The 16,791-nt window shown below is 45.4% G+C and overlaps 1 protein-coding gene across 6 annotated transcripts in view; it reads right to left on the reverse strand.

Annotated features, from left to right (window-relative positions):
* Positions 1–68: 68 nt before the first annotated feature.
* Positions 69–16,791, reverse strand: part of LOC122940143 (alpha-2-macroglobulin-like) — a 201,401-nt gene continuing 184,678 nt past the window's right edge. For 5 of the 6 annotated variants that reach the window (XM_044296538.1, XM_044296535.1, XM_044296536.1 and 2 more), the window contains one exon: positions 1,693–1,831. In XM_044296538.1, coding sequence (XP_044152473.1) covers positions 1,743–1,831 — 89 coding nt within the window. In that variant the 3' untranslated portion in view covers positions 1,693–1,742. Of the gene's footprint in view, positions 204–1,692; positions 1,832–16,791 lie in introns of those variants that run through there. The other variant, XM_044296537.1, reaches the window with a different exon arrangement.

A 16,791-nucleotide genomic window follows, 5' to 3' on the forward strand; every position in this document is an offset into this window, starting at 1 on the left:
TATGGCATATTTGGAGTCAGAATTGTCTTATATTACAGAGAACACATTGATCTTAGATCTTTTGGATATAACTGTAAATATTTTATTTATTTAGGTTTTCTACAATGGATCCAGAATGGATCTTCTTTACTGAAGACTGTAGTCCTCTCATCATTACGGTCACATTATAGTGATCCATCGTCTTTAATTTTTGGATTCTGTGCCTGGAATAAAAGTGAGTATGTCAGAGCCATCTTATGAAACAGAAAAAAAATTCCTTATGTTATTCCTCATCATCAAGACGTCAGGTTTTATCTCAATCACATTATAACTTATTCATCCTAAATTCTCCAAACTTGTATTTGACCACAAAATGTATTTTTCATCAGCAGAAAAGAAGTCAGTGGGCCTCATATATCAAAACGGTCTTTGCTGCCCATAGGAACCAATCACTGCTCAGCTTTCATTCTTTAAACTGCTCTGGTAAAATGAAAGATGGGCTCTGATTGGTTGCTATTGACAACAAGACAAGTTTTCTTTTTGACAGTTTTGGTAAGTCTGCCCAAATGGTATCAGCAACTGACAATAACTAGCTGACAATATTGACTAATACAAAATATAATGTACAGTAAATTTACCTCAGAAATAGTCTCAATTTATACCTTGAGAGACATATTGGCCCTGATTTACTAATTCTAAAGATGGCGTAAGCTTAGACAAGTTGTCCAGGCCTGCACTAGATTTATCACAGGGGCTTAGACTGGATGATAAGTTTGGTGCAGGGACATACACTTTTCTCCAACCAAATACTAAATGTATTTCTATAGTGAATATGACGTAAAAATTAAGCAATTCTGCTTAATTTCCAGGGCTTACAACTTCCCTGTATTTCAGTAGTAGTGGTCGTGCTTGCACACTATAGGAAAAAGTGGGAGCCTATGCGCGTTCTCACAGTCAGAGAGGCCAGAGCTTTTTTTCTATAGTGTGAAAGCACAACCATCGCTTGTGGATTGCAGGATGGATTGTAAGTGCCTTGTATTCACTATCCCAGATAGTAAGGATAACCTGCCACAAACTTGTGGCAGGATTAAATTGTAAGTCTTGTTAACTTGCTGCAAACATTCTCTGGCAAGTTGTACACTTGCAGAGAACTTGCAGCACAAGTTCTAGTTGACACTTTTTCAACTTGCAGCAAATTTGCTTGGAAAGTCTCTAGCAAGAGCAAAGTTGCAGTAGCGAGTCTACAGCAAGAGCTCTGCAAGTCTCAGTGAGTTTTGCAAGTCTACGGCAAGAGCCCTGCAAGTCTACGGCAAGAGCCCTGCAAGTCTACGGCAAGAGCCCTGCAAGTCTACGGCAAGAGCCGTGCAATTCTACGGCAAGAGCCCTGCAATTCTACGGCAAGAGCCCTGCAATTCTATGGCAAGAGCCCTGCAATTCTACGGCAAGAGTTTTGTACCTCTCAGTTTTTATAGGGCCTATTCACTAAAAAGTAAAGAGGTGAATGTCAGGTGAACTGCAAAATCCAGCCCAAAGTGACTGAAGTAGAAGAAATAATCTTCTATTCAAATATTCAACCTACTTTGGCCCATATTTTTCCATTTCTCTGACAATTCACCTGGATTCACTGAGTGCCTTGAGATAGAACTGATCTAAATAAAAATTATCATTAAAACATAATAAAATCAATACATAACACTGCATTATATCTTACAAACTTTTTTTATTATGTTGAACAGTTAACAAAACATGAAAAATAATTTTTACTAAACCAATACTAACATGGTACAAATAGGTACAATAAAATGGTAAAAATAGATAATTTCTGTCCTATCGGCTTGATTTTGGAACTGGCCTGGTAAAATAAAAACAAAAACAATTATTACATATCACCAAAATTCTTTTCTACAGCTAAACAGTACTATCTAACAGTAGCGCAATTTTTGTTTTACATAAGTATTTTAATCAATAGACACATTAACTCTTAGATGCAACTAGTACATGATTAGGAAATTGGCAGTCCTAAAGGAGAACTATGGCATTAGGGCTTTTCCACATAGTTCTCCTTAGGGTAACGGGAGGACACAAACTAGCGTCCTCCTGTCACCCTAAGCTCAGTATACAGCAAGCTACAGCTCTCGGTATACTGAGATGCCACATTATACCGCAGAGACGCTACAGCTAAAGCGGATCCTGACAATTATGTCTGGATCCGCCCATCTGCGTGAGTGACAACTGGTTCTGTCAATCAAGAGGCAGAGTTAGCTATACCCGCCCCCTCCCCCGTCCTTTCCGCCAGTCAGTGCTGAAGGATCGGAGCAGGGAGGGGGGAACCCAGTCCCTCCCCTGTCACAGCAGAGAGCCCATTTCCTGATCTACTGAGCCAACCTGTGACAGTCCCATTGTCATAGGTCGTCTAAAACTATAAGGAGGGTGAAAATTAGTCACCTCATAGTTCTTCTTTAAATTAGCTAAGAGGGGCTGGGATCCTAATAATATCCACTTTGGCCTCAAAACTCATCTTGGTTCATGCTCTACTCTTCACTTAGAGCAGTGGTTCTCAACCCAATAGTAGGTCGCAACCCAAAGTTGAGGGCAGGGCTGCCTGAGACAAAAATAGGTTTGGATATTTTGAAGTAAGCAGGCCAATCACATGGCCCCCAACAGTCCCCACCTGGTCACAATCTGAGGGCAGGGCCAAACAGCACAATCAAGGAGCAGGGCCATTCGCCTAAAGCGGCCGACTAATTACAGGGGACTCTATATATACACAGTATATATAGTGTTGACTCTATAGTTGGCGCATATAGTAGTGGCTCTATAGGGGACAAGCAAGTATAGGATAAATATGGGTCCTTGACGCATATAGTAGTGGCTCTATAGGGGACAAGCAAGTATAGGATAAATATGGGTCCATGGTGTATAAATGAGTGTTAAGTAAGCAGCAACCCTTGAAAACGAAATATTATAATATTACCACTATATTAATATTACTAATTTCTACAATGGTGTTACTTAGTATTTGTTGCCTCCAAAGCTGGCTAGTTATTTTTGACTGGCAAAGCCTGTCCTCAAAATCATAGGTGGACTGTTCAGTTGAGGTCTAGCCTAGCAAACCTACAATGGGTTTCCAAGAGTGGAAGTGAAAAAGTAGAGAGCGGTAACAACCTTGATGCTATGTTCATGATCAGCCATACTTTGAGCCTTCTAGCACCCTCAGCCATGCCCAATACCAGCCCCGGGGACGTGTACTACCTGAAGAGCCTGCAGCCTGATCTGGAGCAGCAGCACCCCAAGCAGCACCAACATTTCCTCCTCATATCCTGCCCACCTCCATCTTATATTCTGGCCCCTGTGTGTCTCCTAAGTCAGCCCCATGTCCCCTCAGTCTGGTCCCTGTGTCTCCCCTCAGACTGCCCCCCCCCCCCCGCATCTCATTTACTCCAGGAGTAACTGGTATCCGGTGATTTATGTCAAGTCAAGCACAGTGTCCCGCACAGTGTTTCCCGATCGGTTTAGATGGAGGTCTGATGTCCGCCGCTGGTATTGGGCTTGAGTGGCTCTTCTCTTTGTCTGCTCTGTGGCTCCAGTTATCTGAGAGCACAGAGCAGGCCATTTTGGCATAGCAGGCAGGGTCGATCAAAATCAGGATGATTGAGTAGTGACGGGACCTGCCCCCAGGGCAAGTGCCCGGTATGCCCAATGGCCAGCCCAGCCCTGGTTGAGTTGGTCACCAGTGGTTTGTGCTGTGCTTACTGAGAGCCCCTTCAGCCTCCTGCTAGAGCAGCAGTATCAGTACTCTGGCTGCGCGGCAGCTGGGGAGGATCGGAGAGAGAGGGGAGCAGGCGGATATTGTACACTACATCGTTATATCGGGAGTGGCATGAGTGAGTGTCAGCACTATATAGTTGTGTGTACATAGAGCACACTATATGAGCCCACACCAGCCACCAGATAGCTCACACTTGCCTTTTTGCTGCATAGCAGGGGACCACAAACCACAGACTGGATACGGAACAAGTAGCTGGTCCTTCCAGACCACAATTGCCAGTGACACCCAGGGTCCTCCTCTGTTCCCCACTGAGCACAGGAGGATGGAACAGTAGCTTTCGTCCTCTCCAGCCATAGCCAACTCCCCCTCACATGCCTCTCAAAGCAGCTCCCATGCGATTAATGCACTCTACTGCACGCCTCATGCACTACTTTTTTTTTAACCTCTTCACACTGAAATGGATGGTATTGCAATACCATGCATTGAGGTTGAACACATTGCCCTTAGGAGGTTCATTTGAGGTGCCAGGAGTCAACATAACGGAGCACTCTCATGGGGACAACCAACGCCAATGCAACTCCAATGTGGACAACAAATTATTATGTGCCCCATATAAAAATTGGCTGCCCCCTTTTGCAATTATTTAAGGGAGCACACTGATGGTTACAGCTAATGTAAGCTGGCACTCTGATGTGGACAACTAATTATTGAAAGGGGGGTGTGCATACTGATTGCACCTAGAAGGGCGGTGAGGTGGAGTCCGTGCGCTATGCACTCTCACTCCTAACCCTCACCCTTGCATTGAAAGGAGGGATGAGTAAGTGTTGTCATTCTTTGACAGAACGTGTGTTACTGCCAGGATCAGCAAGTGAAAATCCAATTCGAAATCATGCTAAACTCTCAAGCATTTTAAAATAGGAAATACAGGCCCTGAAGTAAATTTTATTTAAAACGAATGCAATAGGCATCAACTGCTCTACATACAACAGCTTTTCTACTGTACAGGCCCTTGGTGCCCTAGGGCACATCTTGGTGCACATTTTCCTGACCCTATTCTACACTGCGGCACAGTGTCTGACGAAGGTATTCTTGCCGAAAATGTTCACATGCTTTATGGCTGCATGTTAAGCCACATGTGCTAAAATAAAATAACACTTCTGATCAATTTCAAAATATCTTGGTGTGATTTATTACAAGGGACACCAGTTCTGCAATATGGAAGGCTGCAAGGAGAGTTGGACTCCTGCTGCCTTACTGAGATTGCCTTTCACAGTGCAGAGCAAGCTGGGAGCGATAGTGCACTGAGCTGATGGGATAAGCAGAATTTGTGCAGCCTGTGGGGGCTATAAGTGCCCACATGCCACTGGTTGAAAGAACAGCTGGAGCAGAGAAGGGTGCCTTGTTCAGCCTGCCATCATTCCTGTGCAGCATTCTAGTACTGAAAAGGTAGTAGTGTTAGTGTAGGGTCCTGCTCAAAAGAGTATACCTTGTCCTGCTGGCAGACTTCATACAAACCGGATTCCCAAAAAGTTGGGACACTATACAAATTGTGAATAAAAACTGAATGCAATGATGTGGAGGTGCCAACTTCTAATATTTTATTCAGAATAGAACATAAATCACGGAACAAAAGTTTAAACTGAGAAAATGTACCATTTTAAGGGGAAAATATATTGAATCAGAATTTCATGGTGTCAACAAATCCCCAAAAAGTTGGGACAAGGCCATTTTCACCACTGTGTGGCATCTCCCCTTCTTCTTACAACACTCAACAGACGTCTGGGGACCGAGGAGACCAGTTTCTCAAGTTTAGAAACAGGAATGCTCTCCCATTCTTGTCTAATACAGGCCTCTAACTGTTCAATAGTCTTGGGCCTTCTTTGTTGCACCTTCCTCTTTATGATGCGCCAAATGTTCTCTATAGGTGAAAGATCTGGACTGCAGACTGGCCATTTCAGTACCCGGATCCTTCTCCTACGCAGCCATGATGTTGTGATTGATGCAGAATGTGGTCTGGCATTATCTTGTTGAAAAATGCAGGGTCTTCCCTGAAAGAGATGACGTCTGGATGGGAGCATATGTTGTTCTAGAACCTGAATATATTTTTCTGCATTGATGGTGCCGTTCCAGACATGCAAGCTGCCCATGCCACACGCACTCATGCAACCCCATACCATCAGAGATGCAGGCTTCTGAGCTGAGCGTTGATAACAACTTGGGTTGTCCTTGTCCTCTTTGGTCCGGATGACATGGCGTCCCAGATTTCCAAAAAGAACTTCAAATCGTGACTCGTCTGACCACAGAACAGTCTTCCATTTTGCCACACTCCATTATAAATGATCCCTGGCCCAGTGAAAACGCCTGAGCTTGTGGATCTTGCTTAGAAATGGCTTCTTCTTTGCACTGTAGAGTTTCAGCTGGCAACGGCGGATGGCACGGTGGATTGTGTTCACTGAATGGTTTCTGGAAGGATTCCTGAGCCCATGCTGTGATTTCCTTTACAGTAGCATTCCTGTTTGTGGTGCAGTGTCATTTAAGGTTCCGGAGATCACGGGCATCCAGTATGGTTTTACGGCCTTGACCCTTACGCACAGAGATTGTTCCAGATTCTCTGAATCTTCGGATGATGTTATGCACAGTTGATGATGATAGATGCAAAGTCTTTGCAATTTTTCGCTGGGTAACACCTTTCTGATATTGCTCCACTATCTTTCTGCGCAACATTGTGGGAATTGGTGATCCTCTACCCATCTTGGCTTCTGAGAGACACTGCCACTCTGAGAAGCTCTTTTTATACCCAATCATGTTGCCAATTGACCTAATTAGTGTTAATTGGTCTTCCAGCTCTTCGTTATGCTCAAATTTACTTTTTCCAGCCTCTTATTGCTACTTGTCCCAACTTTTTGGGGATTTGTTGACACCATGAAATTCTGATTCAACATATTTTTCCCTTAAAATGGTACATTTTCTCAGTTTAAACTTTTGTTCCGTGATTTATGTTCCATTCTGAATAAAATATTAGAAGTTGGCACCTCCACATCATTGCATTCAGTTTTTATTCACAATTTGTTTAGTGTCCCAACTTTTTTGGAATCCGGTTTGTACTACAATGCTTGGATCTTGGATCTGTAATAATACATAGCTCTTTTAGAATAGGACAGTTTTCTCAGATGGGAAGCATGTCCCGTCAACAGGGCTGGCTCCAGGTTCATGTGGGCCTTTGGGCGATAAATCCAAGTGGGCCCCCTTGAGGCATTTTTTTACATTTACATGTCCCCCTGTGGCTCCCTCACGGTATAATGACCCCCAGTGGCCACAATACAGTATAATGACCACTGGTGGCCCCTCACACAGTATAATAACCCTCCAATGCCCCCTCCTACACACAGTATTTATTTTTATTTTTTTCTTATAATTTTCCTTTAATTAATATATCAAAACATTACAGAATAGAAAAACAGAATACAGTTTCCCCCCCCCAACCCCCCCCCCCCCCCCTGCCTGTGGTGCGTCAAAATAGAACCCCTATAAATAAAACAGTTTGACCTCAACTAATCAATCCTCCAACCACCCCATATCTTAATCCACTGATCCTCAGCTTCCCTCTGTTTGTACATAATTTTCTCATAATTTTTTACCTTATCAATTAAGTTTATCCATGTATTTATATCTGGAGTGAATCGAGCAAACCAGGTCCGACTGACCAAGACTCTAGCCAACATCAATATTCTGCTCAGGAAGATCTTTTGATACTTGTGATTATTTAATTTGGAAAGATCATTAAGCACAAATACTTGTGGTTCAAAAGGGATTCGAACTTTTAGTTTATACATAATACGATTATTAATATTATTCCAGTAGTTTATAAGTTCTGGACAAGTCCATATCATATGAAGAAAGTCCGCTCCTACAGAGTCGCATTTAGGGCAGTTAGACGTGTCTCTTAACCCACATTTATTCATCCATAGGGGAGTGATATATAATCTATGGCAAATATAAAATTGTATTAGAACATGGTTGAAGTTCTGGGATAGTGAAACTAAGTTAACAAAAATATTCTCCCACCCTTCTATTTGTAAGTTCGGACAATCCACCTCCCACGCTTTTTGTCCTGGTGACTGTGTATCACTAAACCGTGCCTTAAGTAATAACTTATATATATTTGAAATTTTTATTCTAGACAGTGTACCCCCTACCCAATCATTCAAAAAAGATGAATTATCTATATTCAACACCCGTTTATCATCCAAACTGGATAGTACTGAGCGCAATTGAAAATACCTAAACCATGAAAGGTTTCTTATATTATGTGTCATCTCTATAAATGGTTTAATTTCTCTATCTTTAACTACCTGTGAGATATACAGAATTTTATTCTTCTGCCAAAATGTGTCAGCTGCAATATCATCTAGCCTTTGTAAATATAAATTATGCCAGAGGGGCGTAAATGTAAGTGAACCCTTAACCTTCAACCATGTCCTAGTTGTAGCCCACACTTTCAGGAGTAATTTTATAGTCTCTCTGTAGCCTCGCTCATAACTCTTCAATAGACCAGATTCCAACAAGGTAAAAATGTTATTGTGGGCATACCTAGTTACCAACTTCCCTAGCAATGCACTGTTCTCTGATTCATAGCACCTCAATAGCTGGGCTGCAATAAAGTACCCTTTAAAGTAAGGGAGATTTAGACCCCCACACTCCACTGGTTTGTACAAATATTCCAGCTTTATTCGAACTCGCTTTCTTCCCCATATTAAATCATTAATTATTCTTTCCATGAGTTTAAAATATTTATCTTGTATCCAAATAGGTGTATTCCTGAGCACGTAAAGAAATTGTGGTAGTATCACCATTTTAACTAGTGAGACTCGGTCAGCTCTGGATAGGGGAAGTCTCAGTCAGATCCCTATTTTAGCTCTAGTCTTTACCATTATGGGGATCAAATTAAGTTGTACAAAATTTTCAACCCGAGGCGATATAGTCAAACCCAAGTATTGAAAAGTATCAACAATGTCCAACTGTGTCACAAGAACCTCTTTCTGTGGCAGGGGGTCTATTGGCATCAAACTGGTCTTGGCCCAGTTTATAAGAAGACCAGACACCTCACCAAATGTTTTAACCATTTGAATAATCCTAGGAAGAGTAATTTCCGTATTGTCTATAAAAAACAAAACATCATCTGCATATAATGAGATACGGTCTTGTATTCCTAACGTACCAAATCCTTTAACCTGATCATCTGCCTGATGGCCATCGCAAGGGGTTCGATATAAATATCGAATAACAAGGGGGATAATGGGCAGCCCTGCCGCGTACCTCTATTTAAATCAATACTACTACTCAGGATTCCATTAAGACTCAATTTTGCCCTTGGAGATCTGTACAGTAACCTAAGAGTACGTATAAACTTTTCCCCAAAGCCCATCCTTGCGAGAACCTTCCAGAGGAAGCGCCACTCCACCCTGTCAAAGGCCTTGGAGGCATCCAATGACAGGATGGAGCGAGTGGTCCCCCCAGGGGCCTGAATATTAGAGAAAAGCCAATGTAAATTATGATGTGTGCCCTTGTTCTGAATAAAGCCACTCTGATCCGGATGGACAATAGAGGAAATGACCCTAGAAAGCCTTGTAGCCAGGACCCTCGCAAGAAGCTTTACATCTGCATTAAGCAGTGAGATTGGTCTATAAGATTCTAAATCTAAAGGGTCCTTGCCTTTTTTTGGAATTAATATTATTATAGCCTCTATCATTGAATCTGGCAGCTTCCCATCCTTCATTGATTCAGCAAAGACCTCCAGCAGTCTTGGAAGAATACAATCCCTATATTTACTATAAAATTCATATGGAAGCCCATCTGAACCAGGAGTGGAGTTCTCCTACACACAGTATAATGACCCCACAGTGGCCCTCCATTCAGAATAATAACCCCCAGTCACCCCCACACTGGGAGTTATACTGTATAGGGATCATTATACTAAATGGGGGCACTGGGGGTCAATATACTGTGTAAGGGGCCTGCACAATCTAATGATCCCCTAGTGGCCCCCTCACATACCTATCATTGCTGGAGCCCATGGGAGCCGGCGGTCCTGTCATTCACTAACCTCCTCTCCTCTGGCCCACTGCAGCAGTGAGACACATGTCACAACGTCACCGCTGGGCCGGGCCTGGAGGAGAGAAGGAGCTGTGCAGTGATGTAGCTAGAACTGACTGGTCCCCACAGAAAATTTTAGCAGCCCCCCTCCCAGTGTGTTCACATCATGTTTTTCATATTGGTTTTATGTATACAATGTGCATCACTCCAGGCATGTGTTAATGTATATATTTTTGTCAAAAATGTCATGTGAACCCAGTCCTAGTGTCAGAATAAGCCCCAGTACACAGCGGAGGGGAGGCCACCATGTACTGACAGAGCGCTGCCTGGTCATGGTGGTCAGGGGTGAGGACTGTGTCCCAAGGATCATTTATCTACTGGGAAATACAAGGCACAGTATAATACACTAGAATTATAAGATATGAAGAGATTAGCCCTACCCCCGAATAATAATACAATTAGGGGGCATTTATTATACAGAAATACGTCTATGTTAGGCGTATTTTTTAAACAAATTGAGGAGCAAAGGTCCTTAGCACCGCAATTTGCATATTTTTCCTGTTCATGCATCAGGTCTAATAAAGCGTTGTGGGCAGGGAAAGGGATGCAGTTATGGCCATCCAGTTATTGGATACCACCGCCATACAGTGATAACACCGCCATAGGGGCACTGTACAGGGTGTGTTAAGAGGGCACAATGCAGGGTATAAATGGACACAGTACAAGGTAAGGGGCACAGTACAGGGTGGGGGGCACAGTCACATGACCCTGTGACATTAGAAGGTTGAGATGCCCCCATAATAACAGGCATAGTAGTGAGACAGGGGCACGGGGCCCTGGATGCACAGGAAGGGTGGACACAGCAAGTAGGTGGAAGGGGCCCTGAGGGGGATTCATATAAGAAGTAGGGGCAGGAGGTCTGTGCAGGGCAGCAATAGGAGACAGGAAGGTGCAAGCTGCAGTCTCTCTCCTCAGACAGCACGCTGCAGTCTCTCTCCTCAGACAGCACGCTGCAGTCTCTCTCCTCAGACCACACGCTGCAGTCTCTCTCCTCAGACAGCACGCTGCAGTCTCTCTCCTCAGACAGCACGCTGCAGTCTCTCTCCTCAGACAGCACGCTGCAGTCTCTCTCCTCAGACAGCACGCTGCAGTCTCTCTCCTCAGACAGCACGCTGCAGTCTCTCTCCTCAGACAGCACGCTGCAGTCTCTCTCCTCAGACAGCACGCTGCAGTCTCTCTCCTCAGACAGCACGCTGCAGTCTCTCTCCTCAGACAGCACGCTGCAGTCTCTCTCCTCAGACAGCACGCTGCAGTCTCTCTCCTCAGACAGCACGCTGCAGTCTCTCTCCTCAGACAGCACGCTGCAGTCTCTCTCCTCAGACAGCACGCTGCAGTCTCTCGCCTCAGACCACACGCTGCAGTCTCTCTCCTCAGACCGCACGCTGCAGTCTCTCGCCTCAGACCGCACGCTGCAGTCTCTCGCCTCAGACTGCACGCTGCAGTCTCTCGCCTCAGACAGCACGCTGCAGTCTCTCTCCTCAGACAGCACGCTGCAGTCTCTCTCCTCAGACTGCACGCTGCAGTCTCTCTCCTCAGACAGCACGCTGCAGTCTCTCTCCTCAGACAGCACGCTGCAGTCTCTCGCCTCAGACAGCACGCTGCAGTCTCTCGCCTCAGACAGCACGCTGCAGTCTCTCGCCTCAGACAGCACGCTGCAGTCTCTCGCCTCAGACAGCACGCTGCAGTCTCTCTCCTCAGACAGCACGCTGCAGTCTCTCTCCTCAGACAGCACTCTGCAGTCTCTCGCCTCAGACAGCACGCTGCAGTCTCTCGCCTCAGACAGCACGCTGCAGTCTCTCGCCTCAGACAGCACGCTGCAGTCTCTCGCCTCAGACTGCACGCTGCAGTTTCTCTCCTCAGACAGCACGCTGCAGTCTCTCTCCTCAGACCCCACGCTGCAGTCTCTCTCCTCAGACAGCACGCTGCAGTCTCTCTCCTCAGACAGCACGCTGCAGTCTCTCTCCTCAGACAGCACGCTGCAGTCTCTCTCCTCAGACAGCACGCTGCAGTCTCTCGCCTCAGACAGCACGCTGCAGTCTCTCGCCTCAGACAGCACGCTGCAGTCTCTCGCCTCAGACAGCACGCTGCAGTCTCTCGCCTCAGACAGCACGCTGCAGTCTCTCTCCTCAGACAGCACGCTGCAGTCTCTCTCCTCAGACAGCACGCTGCAGTCTCTCGCCTCAGACAGCACGCTGCAGTCTCTCTCCTCAGACAGCACGCTGCAGTCTCTCTCCTCAGACAGCACGCTGCAGTCTCTCGCCTCAGACAGCACGCTGCAGTCTCTCTCCTCAGACAGCACGCTGCAGTCTCTCTCCTCAGACAGCACGCTGCAGTCTCTCGCCTCAGACAGCACGCTGCAGTCTCTCGCCTCAGACAGCAGTTCTGTATAGAGGGGGGGTGTCTGAGTCTATCATATCATGCTTAGTAAATCCATGATTTCTACCTCACTGAACTTTATATCAGACCTCAGTTTCCACTCATCTTACCTCACACCACTGCCAAAGTTAATGTAAAATGGCTGCCAAGACCAATGAAAGAAAAATCTTACAGCAGGAAGCATGGAAAGAATATTCAGCCACAGTGACCCCTGTGGTGGGATGACTATTGCACACATAACTTAACGAGAACTTGCAGCAAGTTTGCAAAAGCAGGTTAATCTAGAGACTTGCAGAGCAGACTTGCTGCAAGTTTGCAACATACTTGTGAAGCTTGGCAAGTCTGGCAATAGCTTAGCAAGTCATTTTCAAACTTGCAGCACAATTACTTGCTATCTGGGATATGTCTCCATGATAGATTATATTTGCTGAAGTGAGACAACCCCTTTAACCGCTTGCCGTCGCGCTAACGCCGAAAGGCGTCATCGCGGCGGCTCTCCCAGGTCACACTAACGCCAATAGGCGTCATCTCGCGAGACGCGAGATTTCCTGTGAACGCGCGCACTCAGGCGCGCGCGCTCACAGGAACGGAAGGTAAGCGAGTGGATCTCCAGCATGCCAGCGGCGATCGCTCGCTGGCAGGCTGGAGATCCGAATTTTTTAACCCCTAACAGGTATATTAGACGCTGTTTTCATAACAGCGTCTAATATACCTCCTACCTGGTCCTCTGGTGGTCCCTTTTGTTAGGATCGACCACCAGAGGACTCAGGTAGGTCAGTACAGTCGCACCAAACACTACACTACACCCCCCCCCCCCCGTCACTTATTAACCCCTTATAAACCCCTGATCACCCATGATCACCCCATATAAACTCCCTGATCACCCCCCTGTCATTGATCACCGCCCTGTCATTGATCACCCCCCTGTCAGGCTCCGTTCAGACATCCGTATGATTTTTACGGATCCACGGATACATGGATCGGATCCGCAAAAAGCATACGGACGTCTGAATGGAGCCTTACAGGGGGGTGATCAATGACAGGCGGGTGATCACCCATATACACTCCCTGATCACCCCCTGTCATTGATCACTCCCCTGTAAGGCTCCATTCAGACGTCCGCATGATTTTTACGGATCCATGGATACATGGATCGGATCCGCAAAACACATGCGGACGTCTGAATGGAGCCTTACAGGGGGTGATCAATGACAGGCGGGTGATCACCCATATACACTCCCTGATCACCCCCCTGTCATTGATAACCCCCCTGTAAGGCTCCATTCAGACGTCCGCATGCGTTTTGTGGATCCGATCCATGTATCCATGGATCCGTAAAAAATCATGCGGATGTCTGAATGGAGCCTTACAGGGGGGGTGATCCGTGACAGGGGGGTGATCACCCTGATTACCCTGATCACCCCCTGTCATTGATAACCCCCCTGTAAGGCTCCATTCAGATGTCAGCATGCGTTTTGTGGATCCGATCCATGTATCCATGGATCCGTAAAAAATCACGCGGATGTCTTAATGGAGCCTTACAGGGGGGGTGATCAGGGACAGGGGGGTGATTACCCTGATTACCCTGATCACCCCCTGTCATTGATAACCCCCCTGTAAGGCTCCATTCAGACGTCCGCATGCGTTTTGTGGATCCGATCCATGTATCCATGGATCCGTAAAAAATCATGCGGATGTCTCAATGGAGCCTTACAGGGGGGGTGATCAGTGACAGGGGGGTGATCACCCTGATTACCCTGATCACCCCCTGTCATTGATAACCCCCCTGTAAGGCTCCATACAGACGTCCGCATGCGTTTTGTGGATCCGATACATGTATCCATGGATCCGTAAAAAATCATGCGGATGTCTGAATGGAGCCTTACAGGGGGGGTGATCAGTGACAGGGGGGTGATTACCCTGATCACCCCCTGTCATTGATAACCCCCCTGTAAGGCTCCATTCAGACGTCCGCATATGTTTTGTGGATCCGATCCATGTATCCATGGATCCGTAAAAAATCATGCGGATGTCTGAATGGAGCCTTACAGGGGGGGTGATCAGTGACAGGGGGGTGATCACCCTGATTACCCCCTGTCATTGATAACCCCCCTGTAAGGCTCCATTCAGACGTCCGCATGCGTTCTGTGGATCCGATACATGTATCCATGGATCCGTAAAAAATCATGCGGATGTCTGAATGGAGCCTTACAGGGGGGGTGATCAATGACAGGGGGGTGATCAGGGAGTCTATATGGGTGATCACCCCCCTGTCATTGATAACCCCCCTGTCATTGATCACCCCCCCCCACCCCCCTGGTAAGGCTCCATTCAGACATTTTTTTTGGCACAAGTTAGCGGAAATTTTTTGTTTGTTTTGTGTTTATTTTTCTTACAAAGTCTCATATTCCACTAACTTGTGTCAAAAAATAAAATCTCACATGGACGCACCGCACCCCTCACGGAATCCAAATGCGTAAACATTTTTAGACATTTATATTCCAGACTTCTTCTCACGCTTTAGGGCCCCTAAAAAGCCAGGGCAGTATAAATACCCCACATGTGACCCCATTTCGGAAAGAAGACACCCCAAGGTATTCCGTGAGGGGCATATTGAGTCCATGAAAGATTTAAATTTTTGTCCTAAGTTAGCGGAAAGTGAGACTTTGTGAGAAAAAAAACAAAAAAAAATCAATATCCGCTAACTTATGCAAAAAAAAAAAAATTCTAGGAACTCGCCATGCCCCTCATTGAATACCTTGGGGTGTCTTCTTTCCAAAGTGGGGTCACATGTGGGGTATTTATACTGCCCTGGCTTTTTAGGGGCCCGAAAGTGTGAGAAGAAGTCTGGGATCCAAATGTCTAAAAATGCCCTCCTAAAAGGAATTTGGGCCCCTTTGCGCATCTAGGCAGCAAAAAAGTGTCACACATGTGGTATCGCCGCACTCAGGAGAAGTTGGGGAATGTGTTTTGGGGTGTCATTTTACATATACCCATGCTGGGTGAGAGAAATATCTTGGTCAAATGCCAACTTTGTATAAAAAAATGGGAAAAGTTGTCTTTTGCCAAGATATTTCTCTCCCCCAGCATGGGTATATGTAAAATGACACCCCAAAACACATTGCCCAACTTCTCCTGAGTACGGCGATACCAGATGTGTCACACTTTTTTGATGCCAAGGTGGGCAAAGGGGCGCATATTCCAAAGTGCACCTTTCGGATTTCACCGGCCATTTTTTACAGATTTTGATTGCAAAGTTCTTCTCACACATTTGGGCCCCTAAATTGCCAGGGCAGTATAACTACGCCACAAGTGACCCCATTTTGGAAAGAAGACACCCCAAGGTATTCCGTGAGGGGCACGGCGAGTTCCTAGAATTTTTTATTTTTTGTCACAAGTTAGCGGAAAATGATGATTTTTCTTTTTTTTTCTTTTTTCCTTACAAAGTCTCATATTCCACTAACTTGCGACAAAAAATAAAAAATTCTAGGAACTCGCCATGCCCCTCACGGAATACCTTGGGGTGTCTTCTTTCCAAAATGGGGTCACTTGTGGCGTAGTTATACTGCCCTGGCAATTTAGGGGCCCAAATGTGTGAGAAGAACTTTGCAATCAAAATGTGTAAAAAATGGCCTGCAAAATCCGAAAGGTGCACTTTGGAATATGTGCCCCTTTGCCCACCTTGGCAGCAAAAAAGTGTGACACATCTGGTATCGCCGTACTCAGGAGAAGTTGGGGAATGTGTTTTGGGGTGTCATTTTACATATACCCATGCTGGGTGAGAGAAATATCTTGGCAAAAGACAACTTTTCCCATTTTTTTATACAAAGTTGGCATTTGACCAAGATATTTTTCTCACCCAGCATGGGTATATGTAAAATGACACCCCAAAACACATTCCCCAACTTCTCCTGAGTACAGCGATACCAGATGTGTCACACTTTTTTGCTGCCAAGGTGGGCAAAGGGGCACATATTCCAAAGTGCACCTTTTGGATTTCACCGGTCATTTTTTACACATTTTGATTTCAAACTACTTCTCACACATTTGGGCCCCTAAATTGCCAGGGCAGTATAACTACCCCACAAGTGACCCCATTTTGGAAAGAAGACACCCCAAGGTATTCCGTGAGGGGCATGGCAAGTTTTTAGAATTTTTTATTTTTTGTCGCAAGTTAGTGGAATATGAGACTTTGTAAGAAAAAATAAAAAAAATAAAATCATCATCATTTTCCGCTAACTTGTGACAAAAAATAAAAAGTTCTATGAACTCACTATGCCCATCAGCGAATACCTTAGGGTGTCTACTTTCCGAAATGGGGTCATTTGTGGGGGTTTTCTACTGTCTAGGCATTGTAGAACCTCAGGAATCATGACAGGTGCTCAGAAAGTCAGAGCTGTTTCAAAAAGCGGAAATTCACATTTTTGTACCATAGTTTGCAAATGCTATAACTTTACCCAAACCATTTTTTTTTTGCCCAAACATTTTTTTTTTATCAAAGACATGTAGAACAA

The sequence above is a fragment of the Bufo gargarizans genome, chromosome 6, assembly GCF_014858855.1.
Source record: "Bufo gargarizans isolate SCDJY-AF-19 chromosome 6, ASM1485885v1, whole genome shotgun sequence".
In the NCBI taxonomy this organism is placed as follows: Eukaryota; Metazoa; Chordata; class Amphibia; order Anura; family Bufonidae; genus Bufo; species Bufo gargarizans.